This window comes from Lithobates pipiens, unplaced genomic scaffold (genome assembly GCF_037356315.1).
Source record: "Lithobates pipiens isolate NorthernLeopardFrog02 unplaced genomic scaffold, aLitPip1_a1.2 Scaffold_22, whole genome shotgun sequence".
Lineage (NCBI taxonomy): Eukaryota > Metazoa > Chordata > Amphibia > Anura > Ranidae > Lithobates > Lithobates pipiens.
This window is the reverse complement of record NW_027507784.1, coordinates 142,075,511-142,094,604: the sequence shown is the minus strand read 5'-3', so window position 1 is coordinate 142,094,604 and position 19,094 is coordinate 142,075,511. Positions and strand designations below refer to the sequence as shown.

At 43.0% G+C, this 19,094-nt stretch overlaps 1 protein-coding gene across 1 annotated transcript in view; it reads right to left on the bottom strand.

Moving 5' to 3' along the window:
• UBE2G2 (ubiquitin conjugating enzyme E2 G2) overlaps positions 1 to 19,094 on the bottom strand; it is a 103,761-nt gene that overhangs the window by 38,426 nt on the left and 46,241 nt on the right. Inside the window, exon 2 of the mRNA XM_077448412.1 lies at positions 1,611 to 1,646. Within this exon, the coding sequence (XP_077304538.1) occupies positions 1,611 to 1,646 (36 nt within the window). The remainder of the gene's footprint in view (positions 1 to 1,610; positions 1,647 to 19,094) is intronic.

The following is a 19,094-nucleotide window of genomic DNA, read 5'->3' as shown; positions in this document are numbered from 1 at the left end:
ATATGGCAGCGTACCAATTCTTAAGTGTGGTGGCTGCATTCGTTATCTTTTATTAGGCTTTCTTTCTTCTATTTTCATCTGGTAATCCAGCTAGTAAAATCTGATGTTTTTCTGCAGAACAAGCTTTACTGCAGATGTAGTAGTTTGGAGTGCTGAGACAAACAATTTACCACTGACAGAGGTGCTTACAATGGTCAACTTTTATTTACTCGTGTAACCCCCCCCCCAAAAAAATAAAATAAACTGTTGCTTTAACTGTTTGTGTTACTGCATTGTTAAAGCCTCAGTAATATAAAAAAAAAAAAAAAAAAAAAAAAAAAAACCCCTGCAAGACAAAGGCATAATGAGCTAATATGCGTAACATACTAGCTCATTATGAATTACTTACCTGAGATCGAAGCCCCCGAAGCGGTCCTTGTTCTCCTCTTCCGACACTGCCATCTATACCGGAGTGACTTCAAGGTATCGCGGGACCAGCGCTTTGACTGGCAGGAGCCGCAATGACATCACTCCCGCACATGTGCGCTGGTGCCGCCACTAACGGCATGTTTGCCGTTAGCAATGGCATGCTCAGTATCTCCTAAAACTTTTAGGTTTGGGATATATTTCTTTCACCTACAGGTAAGCCTTAAAGTGGACCTTCCGCTCATTGGATTCCTCCCCCCCTCCGGCGCCACAATTGGCACCTTTCAGGGGGGTGCAGGTACCTGTACAGTACAGGTATCTGCACCCACTTCCGGGATAGCTCTCTGCGGAAAGGGGCGTAGATTACGCCCCTTTCCGAAAGTCCCCCGCTGCCTGCTGGGAAACACACAGATCCCAGAGGCAGCGGGTCCATCCTTATTGCGCAGCGCGACTCGCGCATGCGCAGTAGGGAACCAGGAAATGAGGCCGAAAGGCTCCACTTCCTGATTCCCATACCCAAGATGGCGGCGGCAGCACCCGAGAGACGATCGAGAGATCGGCTTCGGGTGCCGACATCGCGGGCGCACTGGACAGGTAAGTGTCACTATTTTAAAAGTCAGCAGCTGCAGTATTTGTACTTATCCAATGTTATCTTATCAGTACATGTACACAAGTTCGTTTAATGTAGTTTTTAGGCAGTTGAGTTTAGAGGCCATTTTTGGAAAGCAAAAAAATTTGTTCAGACGCTGAGTTTTTGGTGTTAAACGCTTCTAAACACGGTAAATTGTGTTTAGCCTCGTTTTGTTTACAGCCGTTTTTCATTTTTGGCTATTTTGAAAAAAAAAAAAAAAAGGTTTTTAATTTAAACTCTTCCAAACGCAAACGTGGCATTTAAACACGGCAAAACAGACGTTTCACACATGGGTTACTATCTGTCAAGTTAAATCGTTCAGGAGAGTTTGTAAAAACGTCCCGTGTACATTAAGCCTAATACAGTGGGTGTGTTATTGGTTAGATTATCAGGTGAGAACAGAGTGAAAAAAAGCCTACAAAAAGAAAACCACAGCCACTACTACACCTTAGGATTGGTAAGTTGCAATATATACATTTGTGGTTTTGGGTGTAATATCACTTTAGGCATGTTAAACTTGGAAATACAACTTCTATGGATGAAGTCAAACATATGTCCAGCAATGAAGACTTACCTGCCACAATCCCTTCTGGTGGGTTTAATGTCAGCTCTGAAAAAAAACATACAAATAGGTAAATTAGATCAGTGGTAATTCTTTTTTGACATGACAAGTAAAAAATAATTCTGGTGGTCAGATATTAATGAATTCAATCAGTCATTGCCAGTGAAAATTTGAATCTGACATGTCATTTCTTTTTTTAAAGCACATATTTCTAGCAATAATATGCAAAGCTTTAGTCTAATATACGCAAAAATCATAAAAACTATCTTTGAATTCTTGTATGTTGGCTTTCATTTAAAAAAAAAGTTATGCAGAGCGGACACAGACACAACCCGCTCTTCTCTATGGGGCCGTCAGATAGAAATGGATTATTTGTCCGTTTCCATCCAACTGTCATCCAATCCGATGGACGGATGGGGAACGAATATCCATCCATCTGTTTTTAGTGGAGTGGACAGGATCGAATGCCGACGGATGTCAGCATACACATATCCGCTGACATCAGCTGCTCTATAGAGATCTATTGATGGTCCGAATGGGTGCAACTGAAAAACTGACAGGCGGACCAGATCTGTCCGTCACTGTGAAAGGGGCCTTCCCTGATACACTTCTGGGAATGTCATTTTCCTAGTCTCCCACTAAGAACTGAGGTTACTTCTGACAGCCCCCTACATCGTTCCAGGACATAGCAGACCCTTAGGGGGCAGGTGGGAGACCAGAAATCAAACCGCTCCTGGAAGTGTCACGGATAAGGAAGATTCTTCGGACAGCATAGCATAGATACAAACATGTAGATTTAAATGCCAGAGATGTGCCCTTTACAAAAGCTGGCCATAGATGATGGCATTTTCTTTCATCGCACTCAATTCCCCCATTAACACAGTCAGTGTTGATGGGGAAATCTTTCCCATGGAGCTATTGTGTTCCCCTGGCAGGGGGGCTTGAGGAGCTGTCTCGGCAAAGAGAATACAGTGATTATTGTTAGCGGCCATAGCCACTGGTAATAACTGCATCCTAAAATTCCAACATGCTGGTAACTTGTACCCAAGTCGATCAATGGATTGACTTAGGTACAATCAACCTGCCCATACATGGTTCGAATCTCGGCTGGTCCCTGCTCAACGGGCTGAGATTTGAACCATCACCGGCCAATTTAAAAGTACATAAGGAAGAAGGCCCAGAGTAACAAAGGGATAAAAGAAAAACTTGGAAAACTGACCTTTATTAAAACTCACATTCTACAGCTCACTGTATGTACAATCAAAACAAGTATTTAAAGTGGTATTAAAGCAGAGTTCCGCTTAAAAAAAAAAAAATTAAAAGTCAGCAGCTACAAATACTGCAGCTGCTGACTTTTAATAATCCGCTGCTTACCTGTCCCACGGTCCAGCGATGCAGGAACAAAACCCCGCTCCTCCTCCTCTCTGCGGCACCGGCATTGTCACTGCGCATGTGCAAGCCGCGCACTGCGCTGTGACTGGCTGGGCAATCATCTAGGACCTGACGGATGATTGCCAAGAGGGAGGGGGGAGAGGTGCCGCAGTGTGCCGGGAGGAAGTGGGAGCTGGAACCCTCTAAAAAGCGGGTAAATGCTCCCCCCCAAAAAAAATGACATGCCAAATGTGGCATGTCAGGGGGGTCATCTTCCCTTAAAGCGGAAGTTCCATTTTTGGGTGGAACTCTGCTTTAAAGTCTCCTTTTTTTTCTTTTCTAACAGGCAGGTTATTTTACGACAGAAGAGACCCTATCAGTATAATTGCTTCCTCCCGTCTGTCAGTCATCACATACTCTGAGCAGCGTACTGCACCCAATCTGTGCCATGGTGCTGTGACTCCCATGCGCATGCACAGGTGTGACTTCATCGTGGCTGAACAGCCGTAACCTGGAAGGAAGACTGGGAGTGAAGATGGAAGTGCCCGGGACCCGCAGGATCGGGGGCAGTGCATCAATGGAGGGCACATTAGAACAGGTAAGTCTGCCATAAACTGCTAATATGGGGAGCATGCTAGCAAATTATGATGTAACCCACCTGGGGTGCAATATATTTAAATAAAAAAAAACCTTTACTACCACTTTATTATGTGTGGATGGTCTTTAATATTATGGTTACAAAATAAAGAACCTACAATACATCCCCTTGCCTATCATTTTTCTAATACATATACTGCAGTTTGTGGAAGCACAGAAAGAAGAATGTTGTCATACGATGTCTCGCTTGATAATGAGCTGGCACAGAACACAGAAATTTCAAAGACTAGAGCCTACTCTCTTACCCACATCCCATTTATAATTACTATTTTGAAGTTGTGCCTTGTTTACATCTATTATTAGTAGAGGGGCTTTGTGCTCATGTGGTTTCTACCTTCAAACCTTTCCCCTGGATCTTTGAAGTTTGGAGATGCCGTGACTTAATAGTCAGAATACTAAAGAATGGATAAACTCATAAGACAAGCGATGGAGTCAGCTGTTTGTCACTCAGCTGCAGGACATAAGCGTCAGACCTCTGACTCAGAGGGTGCAATGCAACAAGGCTGGACAGTTACAAATGGAACCATGCTTATACCAGATGGAAGTCTTTAGATATAAAGCAGCAGCCCGTGACAGACAGCAAAAAAGACGGCTGACCTAAAAGTAACAATCAGTCTGAGTCAGGTCTTTAATTATAAGGGGCTACATTAGCAAATATATCCTCTCCTTTGTAAGAAAAAAAAAAAAAAAACAACTTCTACAAAAGTAAATGGAGCCTTCCTCACTTATAACTATGTAGCTGAACAAACAATGGATAATATAAAAGAAAAACAAAAAAAAGCAAGATAAAAGGATGCACAGAAGGACACAATAACCTATTTAAAAGATGTGGATAGTGTTTGTTTTACATATGTCCTATAGGGCAAAAATTTACAACGGCAAAAATATTTTTCTTTTTGGTTTAGTCTGGTAATTATGAAATATCACTTATTAAATAAGTCGGGTAATAATGAAATATCACTTAAATGTGTGTTAAGCCAAAATTTTCTCAGCAAAGTGGTTAAAGCTTAGAAACCCTCTTGGGTTTTTATGCCCCACACACACGAGCAAAGGTCATATGTGCGCTTTTGGTTAGAAATTCCAACCGTGTGTATGCTCCATCGGACTTTTGCTGGCAGAATTCCAGCCAGCAAAAGATTGACAGCAGGTTCTCTATTTTTCAGTCGGAAAGAGTTCCTATCCGAAAATGCATTCGTCTGTATGCAATTTGGACACGCAAAAAATCACGCATGGAAACAATTCAACGCATGCTTAGAAGCATTGAACTTCATTTTCTCGGCTTGTCGTAGTGTTGTACATCACCGCGTTCTTGACGGACGAAAGTTCAGAGAACTTTTGTGTGATCGTGTGTATGCAAAGCAAGCTTGAGCCGAATTCCATCAGAAAAACCATCCAATACCACCCCATACACACCATTTTTGATGGTGTGTATGGGGCATTAGCCCCATTTGGAGCTCCACTGGAGTTATATACTCTCACTTGAGCTGGCCATAAACTAGTAGATTTTTGTATGAACATTTTTACAGTACGTTTGAATGTCTTTTTAAAGTACTTTAAAATGTAATTTGCTTTTAAGGTTCATTTTGGGAATGAATGTAATTTCCCAAAGGAAAACCACACACACATAGAAATTTGTTCAAAAATTTTTCTTGTCACTGAAGTAAAAAACAAATGCTGTTTTAACCCAGCTGATGATTCCAAAGTCAAACAATAGGTCCTGAAATTAAAGTGTTTGCAAGAAATTCTACTAGTGTATGGCCAGCTTCACTGTCTTGATGGCAACTGTTTAACCAGACACGGAGTGAGGAAAAATCTGCAATGTAGATAAAAACACAAACAAAAAATCGAAGAGAAATTAGGTGTCTTAACCCTCGTACACACAATCAGATTTTTCGACGGGAATTGAGTGTTGACAGACTGTTGGCCTGAAATCTGATCATTTGTACGCATGCTCCATCCATTGTTGACGGATTTTCAGCAGACAAATGTTGGATGGCAGGCCTGTAAATTTTCCAGACAACGGTATGTTGTCAGATTTTACGATTGTGTGTACACAAGTCCGTCAGATAAAATTCCAAAGTACAAACACGCATGCTCAGAATCAATGCTTACCAAACACAACATTAGCAGAAGGTGCCCAAAGGATGGTGCAGAAGAACTGAAAAACCATGTCACTGCGTTTGCGCTTGTTGGCCGACAATTGTGTGCCGTTTGTATACAAGACAAGTTCCTGGCCAATGCTGTGCGGACAAAAGTCCGACACTTTGTCTGCAGAGAATACGATTGTGTGTACGAGGCTTAAGAGTGCTGGCTATATTCTCTATCAAACAGAAATAATATACTGCTGGATAAAAATCATAGAGTTTTCACAGAGTTACATACATATACATATATATATATATATATATATATATATATATATATATATATATATATATATATATATATATATATATATATATATATACATATACACACACAGTATCTCACAGAAGTGAGTACACCCTCACTTTTTTGTAAATATTTGACTAGATTTTTTCATGCGACAACACTGAAGAAATTACACTTTGCTACAATGCAAAGTAGTGAGTGTAGAGCTTGTATAACAGTGGAAATTTGCTGTCCCCTCAAAATAACTCAACACACAGTACACCCCTAAGTGAAAATATCCAAATATGCCCAAAGTGTCAATATTTTGTCTGGCCACCATTATTTTCCATCACTCCCTTAACCCTCTTGGGCATGGAGTTCACCAGAGCTTCACAGGTTGTCACTGGAATCCTCTTCCACACCTTCATGACAACATCACGGAGTTGGTGGATGTTAGAGACCTTGTGCTCCTCCACTCTCTGTTTGAGGATGCCCCACAGATGCTCAATAGGGTTTAGTTCTGAAGACATGCTTGGCCAGTCCATCACCTTTACCCTCAGCTTCTTTAGCAAGGCAGTGGTCTTCTTGGAGGCGAATTTGGGGTCATTATCATGTTGGAATATTGCCCTGTGGTCCAGTCTCTGAAGGGAGGGGATTATTCTCTGCTTCAGTATGTCACAGTACATGCTGGCATTCATGGTTCCCTCAATGAACTGTAGCTCCCCAGTGCCGGCAGCACTCATGCAGCCCCAGACCATGACACTCCCATCACCATCCTTGACTGTAGGCAAGACACACTTGTCTTTGTACTCCTCACCTGCTTGTCACCACACATGCTTCACACCATCTGAACCAAATAAGTTTATCTTGGTCTCATCAGACTACAGGACATGGTTCCAGTAATCCATGTCCTTAGTTTGCGTGTCTTCAGTGAACTGCAGGTTTTCTTGTGCATCATCTTTAGAAGAGGCTTCCTTCTGGGATGACAGCCATAAAGAGCAATTTGATGCATTGTGCGGTGTATGGTCTGAGCACTGACAGGCTGAATCCCCCCCCCCCCCCTTCAACCTCTGCAACAATGCTGTCAGCACTCATACGTCTATTTTCCAAAGAAAACCTCTTGATAAGACACTTCACACATGCACTCAACTTCTTTGGTTGACCATGGCGAGGCCTGTTCTGAGTGGATTTTGCAAAAGCATTTGACACAGTTTCCCATAAACGTTTACTGTGCAAAATAAGGTCTGTTGGCATAGTCCATAGGGAGAATACATTGATTGAAAACTGGCTACATGGGCAAGTTCAGAGGGTGGTGATAAGAGGGGAGTACTCGGAATGGTCAGAGGTGGGTAGTGGGGTGGCCCAGGGTTCTGTGCTGGGACCAATCCTATTTATTTTGTTCATAAATGACCTGGAGGATGGGGTAAACAGTTCAATCTCTGCATTTGCGGACAATACTTAACTAAGCAGGGCAATAACTTCTCTGCAGGATGTGGAAACTTTGCAAAAGAGCTAAACAAATGAATGGGGTGGGTAACTACATGGCAAACGAGGTTTAATGTAGAAAAATCTAAAAAAAACTGCATTTGGGTGGCAAAAATATGAACGCAATCTATACACTGGGGAGAGAACCTCTGGGGGAAGCTAGGATGGAAAAGGACCTGGGGGTCCTAGTAGATGATAGGCTCAGCAATGGCAAACAGAAGACAGCGACAGAAGACCGGGCCACCGTTTGTAAAAGAGCTAGAAGAAGGCGCAGTGGCCCGGCAAGAAGAACCGAAGAGGGGGACACGACCCCCGAAGCCGGAAGAAGAGGGTGGCGGCAGCAAAGAAGAAAGCCGGGCTCCTCCGCTAGTGAAAAAGCTAGCAAAAGAGCAGAAGATAGCGGAGGAGTCCGGCGAGAAGACCCCCGAAGACGGAAGAAGACCCCCGGAGCTGTGCAATAAACTATTTTAACCCTTGTGTGTTGTTTTTTTTTTTTTACTTTTTTTCACAGGTGAATGGGTAGGGGTACATTGTACCCCATACTCATTCACATAGGGTGGGGGGCCGGGATCCGGGGGGCCCCCCTGGATACCGATAAGCCCCCCGCCCGCAGACCCCGACAACCAACGGCCAGGGTTGTCGGGAAGAGGCCCTTGTCCTCATCAACATGGGGACAAGGTGCTTTGGGGTGCGGGGGCTGCGCGGCCCCCCCTTCCCCAAGGCACCCCCCAATGTTGAGGGCACGCGGCTTGGTATGGCTCAGGAGGAGGGGGGCCGCTCGCTTGTCCCCACCCCCTTTCCTGGCTGGCCGGGTAGCGTGCTCAGATAAGGGTCTGATATGGACCTAGGGGGGACCCCCCACGCCGATTTTTCGGCGTAGGGATTCCCCTTTAAGTCCATACCAGGTGACGGGGCCAGCGACGCCTCCTTCGCTGGCCCCGGCTACCTGGAGATGCGCTCAAAATGAGCGGACTTTCCTCCGCTTGTGTGGGCGAGTCCGTTCATTTCAAAAACATGACGGATAGTGCCGTGTGTGGGCAGGTAGCTCGTTCGGAAAGTCTGGCGGAAAGTCCGCCAGACTAAGTCCACCGGATAGTCTGCTACGTGTGTACGCGGCATTAGTGTCACATGATCTGTCATTACATATACACACATTTCTGAAAGGCCCCAGAGGCTGCAACACCTAAGCAAGAGGCACCACTAACCAATCACTGCCATGAAGACCAAGGAACTCTCCAAACAAGAAGTACAAGTCAGGTTTAGGTTATAAAAAAATATCCAAATCTTTGATGATCCCTAGAAGCACCATCAAATCTATCATAACCAAATGGAAAGAACATGGCACAACAGGCACTACAAAGTCTATTGAGGGACACAGATTCCACCTTCTTGTATTAATGATCATGCTCTTGATACTACTTTGCCAAAATCTGCATCCTTTTCATGAGGGCCAATAGTCAACATATGCCTTAAAAGAGTAATATTTAAAAAGATAAGTATAAAATCATATATTCATAACAAAGAAATATACACTCACATCTTCTGGAATCTTCAATAAACATGCTATATACAGTGCCTTGGAAAAAGTATTCACACCCTTTACAATTTTCCACATTTTGTCATGTTACAACCAAAAACCTAAATGTATTTTATTGGGATTTTATGTGATAGACCAACACAAAGTGGCACATAATTGTGAAGTGGAAGGAAAAAATGGTTTTCAATTTTTTTTATACAAATAAATATCTGAAAAGTGTGGCGTGCGTATCTAGTGGAACCAATTGCCTTCAGAAGTAACTTAATTAGTAAATAGAGTCCACCTCTGTGTAACTTAAAGGGGTTGTAAAAGTAAATGTTTTTTCACCTTAATGCATTCTATGCATTAAGGTGAAAAAACATCTCACACTGCCGGCGCCCCCAGTCCCCCCGTTTTACTTACCTGACCCCTCGAAAATCCCACGCTCGCCCCCGCCGTCCTCTTCGCCGCTCAGCCTGGCCGCTGATTGGCTGGAGTGGATGGATTGAAAGCAGCGCAGCCATTGGCTCGCGCTGCTGTCAATCACATCCAATGACGCAGCGCGCCGGGGGGAGGGGCCTTGTGATACAGCGAGCGGCTATAGCCGCCGGCTGTATCACGGGGGCACGCCCGCAGGTGCTTCTCACCAATGCGAGGGAGCTCGCATGAATGTGAGAAGTACCTGCGGGAGGAAGCAGAGACAGCCGCCGAGGGACCCCAGAAGAGCAGGTTCGGGGCCACTCTGTGCAAAACGAGCTGTACAGTGGAGGTAAGTATGACAGGTTTGTTATTTTAAAAAAAATTTAAATTTTACTTTACAATCCCTTTAATATTAATGTAAATACAGCTATTCCGTGAAGCCCTCTGAGGTTTGTTAGAGAACCTTAGTGAACAAACAGCTTCATGAAGGCCAAGGAATACACCAGACAGGTCAGGGATAAAGTTGTTGAGTCAAAAGTTTTTTTTTATCTGAATGCATTCTACGCATTCAGATAAAAAGCCTTCTGTGTGTAGTAGATTCCCCACAACACCCCCTAATACTTACCCTGAACCCCATCTCCATCCAGCGATGTCCACGGTTCCCTCGGCCATCTGGGACTCTACTCCAGATTGGCGGGGCACAGCCGTGGCACCATTGGTTTCCGTGGCTGTCAAAGTCAGTTAGACAATCAGGGGAGAGAGGGGGCGGGCCGAACAGCAGCTGCGTGTCTGAATGAACTCACGGAGCTGCAACTCGGCTCAGTGCCCCCATAGCCAGCTGCTGGTCTTTGAGGGCACTTGACAGGAGGGAGGGGCCAGGAGAGCTCAAGAGGGACCTGTAAAGAGGAGGATCAAGGCTACTCAAACGAGCAGGTAAGTATAACATGTTTGTTATTTTTAAAAAAATGTAAAATTTTGTTATTTAAAAAAAAAAAAACGAGACATTACAATCGCTTTAATATTTTGTTATTGGGTTTAGATAGATTAAGTGGGGATGGGGACTCTACATGCTTGAAAATGGCCCCCATGGGACGCCTCTTATCTCTTGACAGATTACAACACTCCTATGGTGCATTCTCTATGGACACCTGGCCAATGAATGACTTCTTACAGAAGTTAGTTCCTTAAATTACACCCACATGATTAACACCTTTTGAATCCATGTGTAAGACTCTGGGGACCTCAAGCATCTCCTTTCGCAAATGTATAAACACCTACTAGCTACCCATTCCCAGATGACCCCCTACTTTATTCAAGAACGGGAACAGGAGCTGGGGCTATAATTTACCCCCCACCAGCTACAACTGGTGTTAAACTATCTCATGTGTCCTCAATTAGCTCTAAGATCCAAGAATCAAGCTCTACATTCCTATCCCCCTGGTACAAAACACCTTCACAATTGGCTAGGTTTTTCCCAGGTACTGACCGTAATTGTTGAAGGGGTTGTGCCCGGGAAGATACCTTTAGGCACTTATGGTGGCACTGCCCCGAGATTCAAATATCGCCCTAAAGACATCTCGCCCTGGATCCAAAAAAAAACAATGTTTAAACCAAAACAATTTACCCCTCTCCACTACCTGTTCCACGCTACCCCCTCCTCTCTTAAGTCCTACAAATAGTGTTACCCCACACCTTTTGAATGAGGCCAAGAGCCTGATACCGAAATTTTGGAAGCAAACCCATTGTCCCACCTTACAAGACTGGAGGCGAGAGGTGGACAGAGTCATGGAGGCAGAGAGATGGTTCTACACTGTTAAAAATAAACTTTCGAAACTTCATGACATCTGGTCTGGCTGGATGTATTATTCTACAGAACTTGACAGGCCAGACTGTACTGACCCCTGACCGTAGTACCATTTATTGACTTCTGTTAGAGACTTTGATAATGCCATACTATTGCAACTATTTGACGATACATACCAAGCACGGCACTAAGTCGCATATCAACTGACCAAATATATAGACCTCCAGTCTTCTGATTCGTTTTCATATTGTCTCTACAGTCTTATGTTTTCATAGGTCGATTTCAACCCGTGTCCTTTTTTTTCTCTTCTCTCTACTTCTCCATATTATGGTTACTGCATTACTCTATATTTCTCTGTTCTTCCGTGCCCAGAACTCCATTTTATGCTTTGCTACCGGGCATTAATAATTTTGTACCCTGTTAAAGGTATTGCATTATGCAGTAAATTATTTGGCCTACCATAGCCTACTGGTCTTGCGCATGGACCTCATTCTTGCATGACTATTGGGTCCCCAAACAGTAAGTTGTTCTAATCAATTGTCATTCTGCAACTACTCTGGCTATCCTTTATACAGGAAGGCAACTGCATTCACTGGATCTGCCAAACACCTTTGGCATTAATTACAGCCTCAAGTCTTTTTGAGTACGATGCTTGGCACACCTATTTTTGGGCAGTTTCTCCTATTCTTCTTTGCAGGATCTCTCAAGCTCCATCCGGTTGGATGGGGAGCATCAGTGCACAGCCATTTTCAGATCTCGCCAGAAATGTTCACGTGGAAGCTAAACCTTCGCCCCAGTCTGAGATCCAGAGCGCTCTGGAGCAGGTTTTCACCCTGGATGTCTCTGTACATGGCAGCATTAATCTTTCCCTCGATCCTGATTAGTCTCCCAGTTCCTGGCGCTGAAAAACATCCCCACAGTATGATGCTGCCACCGCCATACTTCACTGTAGGGATGGTATTGGCCAGGTGATTAGATTAGCGATGCCTGGTTTTCGCCAGACATTACGCTTGCCATTCAAGCCAAAGAGTTCAATCTTTGTTTCATCAGACCAGAAGATTTTCTTTCTCCGAGAGTCCTTCAGGTGCCTTTTGGCAAACTTTAGAAGGGCTGTCATGTGCTTTTTACTGAGGAGTGGCTTCCGTCTGGCCACTCTACCATACAGGCCTGATTGCTGGAGAGATGGATGTTCTTCTGGAAGGTTCTCCTCTCTCCAAAAGAGAAACGCTGAAGCTCTGCCACAGTGACCATCGGGATGGAGGCCACTGTGCTCACTGGGACCCTTCAATGCTGCAGAAATTTTTCTGTACCCTTCCCCAGATCTGTGTCTTGATACAATCCTTTGTTGAAGGTCTACAGACAATTCCTTGGACTTCATGGTTTGGTTTGTGCTCTGACGTGCACTGTTAACTGTGGAACTTATATAGACAAGTGTGTATCTTTCCAAATCATGTCCAATCAACTGAATTTACCACAGATGGACTCCAATCAAGTTGTAGAAACATCTCAAAGACGATTAGTGGAAACAGGATGCACCTGAGCTCAATCTTGAGTTTTTTATTTTTAAGAAATTTGCAAAGATTTCTTACACACGTTTTTCTCATTATGGGGTATAGTTTGTAGAATTTTTAGGGAAATAATGAACATTCCATATTCCATTTTGGAATAAGGCTTTAACATAACAAAATGTTAGAAAAGTGAAGCGCTGTGAATACTTTCTGGATTCACTGTATTCTATGGCCAATGTGCTGGTAGAGGGGAAGTAGTATAAAAAAAAAAAAAACATAAGCACATATTAGATTTTCATTTGTTTCATTGGAGATATCTGTACCTGTTTATCGCTAGATAGGTTTATAAACCTCTTGCTGAAATTTTAAAAAATAAAATAATATGGATATACACATTGTGGCACCAGCAATGGAAGCTTCTGCTAATATCAAGGCCAGGCTAGGATAAATCAGCTAGTGCTATGTTGGAAGCAGCAGCACTCTTGCAAAGTTTTAGATAAAAGGCATTCCAATTAGAGAGGTTGTACTTTAAACTGGTCACGTCATAAGCTTACTAGATTCAAAACATCTTCTTAAACCTGGATAATCCTCCACCAGAAAGATTCTTTGTGATCTTAAGGCTCCAACCTCTCTATTTCCAGCCCCCAGCTAAACAATCGAGTCACATGTATCTATAAGGAGAGTTATCAGCTTCACATTTGCATTAACTTTGTAGTGATAACACAGTTCTTAGTCAAACAGCATATCCGTAATTTAATAAAGTGGAACATAAGCAAAAAAAATAAAAAATTTGGGAGCAGGAAGATTTTTTTTTTATTGCATAAAACAGTTATATCTCTTATACAATAAAAGCCTTTTATCCTCCTGGATATGGTAAACTATGTGGTCAAGTCTAAGATCATCAAATATTTAACACATGGCACCAACATCCTTTAAATGCAGATACAGAGGGTAATGGGTAAGAGATACGGCACTTTATAGGTGCGAATTGTACATATCCATATGGCACAATCATATAAGGACTGAGACTCTTTCTGAAATTTGTTGTTTAAAAAACTTTTTTTTGCTAGAAAATGACTTAGAATCCCCAATCATTATACATTTTTTTCCCCCTAACACCCTAGAGAATAAAATGGTGGTTGTTGCAATACTTTCTGTCACACTGTATTTGCGCAGCGGTCTTACAAGCACACTTTGGAGAAAATACACTTTTTTGAGTTAAAAAATAAGATATTGTGAAAGATAATATTACGACGAGTAAATTGATATCCAACATGTCAGGTTTCAAAATTGTGCCCACTCGTGGAATGGCGACAAACCTTTACCCTTAAAAATCTCCATAGGCGACGTTTAAAAAAATTCTACAGGTTGCATGTTTTAAGTTACAGAAGAGGTCTAGGGCTAGAATTATTGCTCTCGCTCTCCCAATCATGGTGATACATCATGTGTGGTTTGAACATCATTTTCATATGCGGGCGCTAGTCACATATTCGCTTCTGCCGCGAGCTCGTCGGGACGGGGTGCATTTAAAACATTTTTTTTCTTATTTATTTTACCCTTTTTTTTACATTTTTACAGTTTTTTTTGTTTTAAATTGTGTCACTTTTATTCCTATTACAAGGAATGTAAACATCCCTTGTAATAGAAAAAAGCATGACAGGACCTCTTAAATATGAGATCTGTGGTGAAAAAGACCCCAGATCTCATATTTACATTAAAATGCAAAAAAAAAATACATTTTGTCATTTAAAAAAAAAAAAAATTGTCCCTTTAAGAGCTATGGGCGGAAGTGACGTTTTGACATCACGTCCGCCCTGCAGTGATATGGAGACGGGTGGGGGTCATCTTTCCCTCACTCGTCTCCATATCCAGGCAGGGGACAGGCGCGATTGCCTCCGCCGCTGCCGACAGCTCCGTTAAGCGGCAGAGGGCATTGGATCTCCCGCCGCTAATAAAAGTGATCTTGCGGTGAATCCGCCACAGAGACCACTTTTATCTTGTAGTGGACCGCTCACTGAAGATGAGGATATAGAGGTTATTGCAGATAGCTGCTGCCATAACAACGATATCCTCTTTCAATGTACCGACGTATAACGACGGTGGGTGTTCCGGAAGTGGTTAAAACAAAGGTTATTTATTAGTTCACATAGAAAAGCTAAAAACACTTCATACAGTACATTAGCATCCATAAGAAATAAAGGACACTCTTTGTGAGTTGCTGTTTTCACGCTCTTAATTCAACATGTTTCGCTGTGAGGCTTCTTCAGGACAGGGGAGTGGTGTCATAGCTATTGAACAGATAAAAAAGCTATACATAAACATAATTCAATGCATGTATGTAAATAACCAACAAGTTTTTGGCTATATAGCAAACAAGAACACAGATGCATTCCCACCATCCTGGCAAGAGTTCCCCACGGGCTTGGATCTGAATGAGGAAAAGAAACCAATGCATTGCAAAGATTTGTTGGTTATTTACAAACTTGCATTGAATTATTTTTATGTATAGAATTTGACATGTGCTTTTTTTTATATGTTTCAGTGGCTATGACACCATGCCCTTTCCTGAAGAAGCCTCATGATGAAACATGTTGAAATAAGAGCGTGGAAACAGCAATGTAACTCAAAAAGAGTGTCGGACACTAATGTACGAAGTGTTTTTAGATTTTATATGTGAACTAATAAATTACCTATGTTTTAACTGATTGTGCTATATGGATTTCTACAATTTGGACGTATAAAGTCCTGTATCTCTTACCCATTGCCCTCTGTATGTATCCTCCTGTTTGCAATTTTTTTTACAATGTACAGTGAGCTGTGCATATGCGGAAGTTACGTCATCTTGGCCTGCCTAATCAAAATTTCTCAAACCCAGAAGAAAACTGAACAAAAATACCAAAAGGATAGTTAAAGAATGTTACCATGCTAGAGCAAATTAAGTATTTGTGGACCTTAGGTCTGCTACAACATTGTGAATGTGAGCAGTTTAAAAGTTTGACACTTCTACACGTACCTGAATTGTAGAACCTCCCCTATTTCTCTCTCATATGTGTCTCAGTAGGAAGGGGACTTGGCATCTGAGATAGACCTGGCCTTCTGTATCAAAATGCTCCTTTACCACAGCTACCGTAGAGGTGGCATACAGAGTGTTTCTGTGGTGGTACTGGGTCTCAGCTTGAATTTGCGATGCCATCCCTCCCTTCTGGTGAACGCTGCTTCCGAGGTTGTGGCCATCGTGGGGTACATACTTAGTGGATTTGTCCGCGATTGAGAGGCTTTTGGTCTCAAGTTTTTGGCCTCCTCTACACTCTGTTCCAGTTGACTATCTGTAAAGATGCTAAATTTGCCCTGTTGCATTGCCCTATCTGAGGCCTCTATGCCTGTCAAAAAAAGTTGGCATCCTACTTATTTTTGTCAGCCAAAAGAACAATTGCCCAGGCCTGGAGGAAACCCACTGTCCCCATTCAGTGAGTTGGAGACCGTATGACTGCTTTGATGCTTAACCACTTCCCACCCGGCCAATGTATATATACGGCCGGGTGGGAGCCGCCTGCTCCTGATAGGACGTTCAGGAACGTCCTTCAGGAGCAGCGGGATCGCGCGCGCGCGCGCGCGCGCAGCGGCGCGATCCCGATGTGCTCGTGTCACCCGGACACGGCACATCTCAGATCGGCAGGAGGGCTCTGTGATTGGCCCTCCTGATCACATGACGGCCGTGTCCAATCACGGCCGTCATGTGATGTAAACAAACAGCCGGTTGCTAGGCAATCGGCTCTCCTCTCCTCACACGGAAGTCACCGCTGAGAAGAGGAGAGCAGAACGCTGCAGCCGGCTGATGATCAGTGAGTATGGGCTGCTTTTCACAGCTTTTTACTCACTGATCATCAGTGTAGTGTAAACACACAACACACCACACAGTGAAAACACAGTCCCCACATATGTCCCCAAAACACACATGTCCCCAAATAATAAAAACACATGTCCCTAATAATAAAAACATGTCCCCCACATATGTCCCACTAAAATCACATGTCCCAATGATTATCTGCACACATATGTACGTGATCACCTGCACACATATGTACATGATCATTTGCGTACATATGTCCGTGATCACACAAACCAATTATTATACACTTAACGGAATTTTTTTTACCAAAAACATGTAGCAGAATACATTTTGGCTTAAATTTATGACAAAATTTGATTTTATTGGATTTCTTTTCAAATAGAAAAAAGAAAATATTGTTTTTTTCCCAAATTTCCGCTTTTTTTGCGCTTATATCGCAAAAAAAAAAAAACGGAGTCGTGAATAAATAACACCAAAATAAAGCTCTATTTGTGCGAACAAAATGATAACAATTTCATTTGGGTACAGTGTAGCATGACCGCGCAATTGTCACTGAAAGCGCTAGAGCGCTGAAAGCTGAAAATTGGGCTGGGAAGGAAGGGGGTGAAAGTGCCCTGTATTGTAGTGGTTAACAAATGTTGAGCACCCTCAAGGATTCTCACGCTAAGTTTCTTTGGATTTGGGAACCTTGGCTTTAGTATGCCTTTCCCTCACTTCCTCCAGCTAGCCTAAAGCCCCGTACACACTATCAGATTGTCTGCTGAGTTTTTCCTTCAGATTTACCAAAACCATATAATATGAGGTCAAACCTTAGGAGTTTCAATGTGTATGCAATCAGGCAGGCCCTTCTACTACATGGTTTTGGTAAATCTGAAGGAAAAACTCAGCAGACAATCTGATAGTGTGTATGGGGTTTTAGACATCTGTGATCGAACCATCTAAGGATCCAGAGCTTATATTCCTATTGCCGTTCTTCCCTCTCTCCTTTCCTCTATATTTTTTTTCTTTCCTTTTTCTTCCTCTCTTCTTGGTTTCTTTGCAGGTTAGAACGTTTAGAGGCAGAAAAAAAACAACTGTTCCTGGATTGCATGTCTGAGAGGAGTTGTTTTGTGGCAGAAAAAAAAATGCTAAACGCTCTTAAACGCTTGAACAAAAACGCTCTATATGAGCAATTCTTTTTTTTTCTGCCAAAAGAACTACCCTTTTTAAGATTCCGCACTGCATCGTTTTAACCGACAATTGTACGGTCATGCAACGTGGCTCCCAAACAAAATTGGCGTCCTTTTTTTCCCACAAATAGAGCTTTCTTTTGGTGGTATTTGATTACCTCTGGGGTTTTTATTTTTTGCGCTATTAACAAAATTAGAGGGACAATTTTGAAAAAAAATGCAATATTTTTTACTTTTTGCTATAATATTCCCCAAAAATATATAAAAAAAAATGTTTTCCTCAGTTTAGGCCGATACATATTCTTCTACATATTTTTGGTAAAAAAAAGCGCAATTAGCGATTATTGATTGGTTTGCGCAAAAGTTATAGCGTTTACAAAATAGGGGATAGTTTTATGGCATTTTTATAAATTTTTCTTTTTTTACTAGTAATGGCGGCGATCAGCGATTTTTATTGTGACTGCGACATTATGGCGGACACATCGAACATTTTTGGGACCATTGTCATTTATACAGCAATCAGTGCTATTTAACCACTTGCCGACCGCCGCACGACGATATACGTCGGCAGAATGGCACGGGCAGGCATATGGGCGTATATATAAGTCCCTGCCTGCACCGGGGGGGGCCTGCGGCGGTCGGCATTCGTTCGAGAGCGATCCGGGATGAGGGGGCGGCCATTCATTCATGGCCACCCCCTCGCGATCGCTCTCGACGAATGGAAATCCTTCGTGACATCACTTCCTCTCCTGTAATGTAAACACAGGAGAGGAAGTGATGTATTCTCTCCTCCGTGTCGGTATTTTTCGTTCCGGCACCGAGGAGAGAGGTTCGGTGAGTTGCACCAACACACCACACATACAGTAGAACATGCCAGGCACACTCACACCCCCCCTTTACCCCCCGATCACCCCCCCAATTACCCCTGCCCCCCCCCCAGTCACAGTGACACCAATTGCTTTTTTTTTTTTTTTTGCATTGGTGTCATTTGTGACTAATAACTGTTAGGGCAGTTAGGGTTAGCCCCCTTTAGTTCTAATGTGCCCCCCTAACCCCCCAATAAAGGTTTAACCCCGTGATCACCCCCCGTCGCCAGTGTCACTAAGGCTGGGTTCACATTGCAGCGGTTTATGAGAACGGATGTGATTCGCACCGCACTGCAGTGCAAATCACATCCGATCTCTGTGCGATTCGAGTTCAGCCATACAGATAGTATGACTGAATTCCCGCCGCAAATTCGCACGGGACCCTTTTTTTGGTCCGCAGCAGAATCGGATCGCATGGGTGTTCACACCATGCGATCCGAGTTTGCAGATCGCACTGCGATATGCGAACTGATCTGGGGG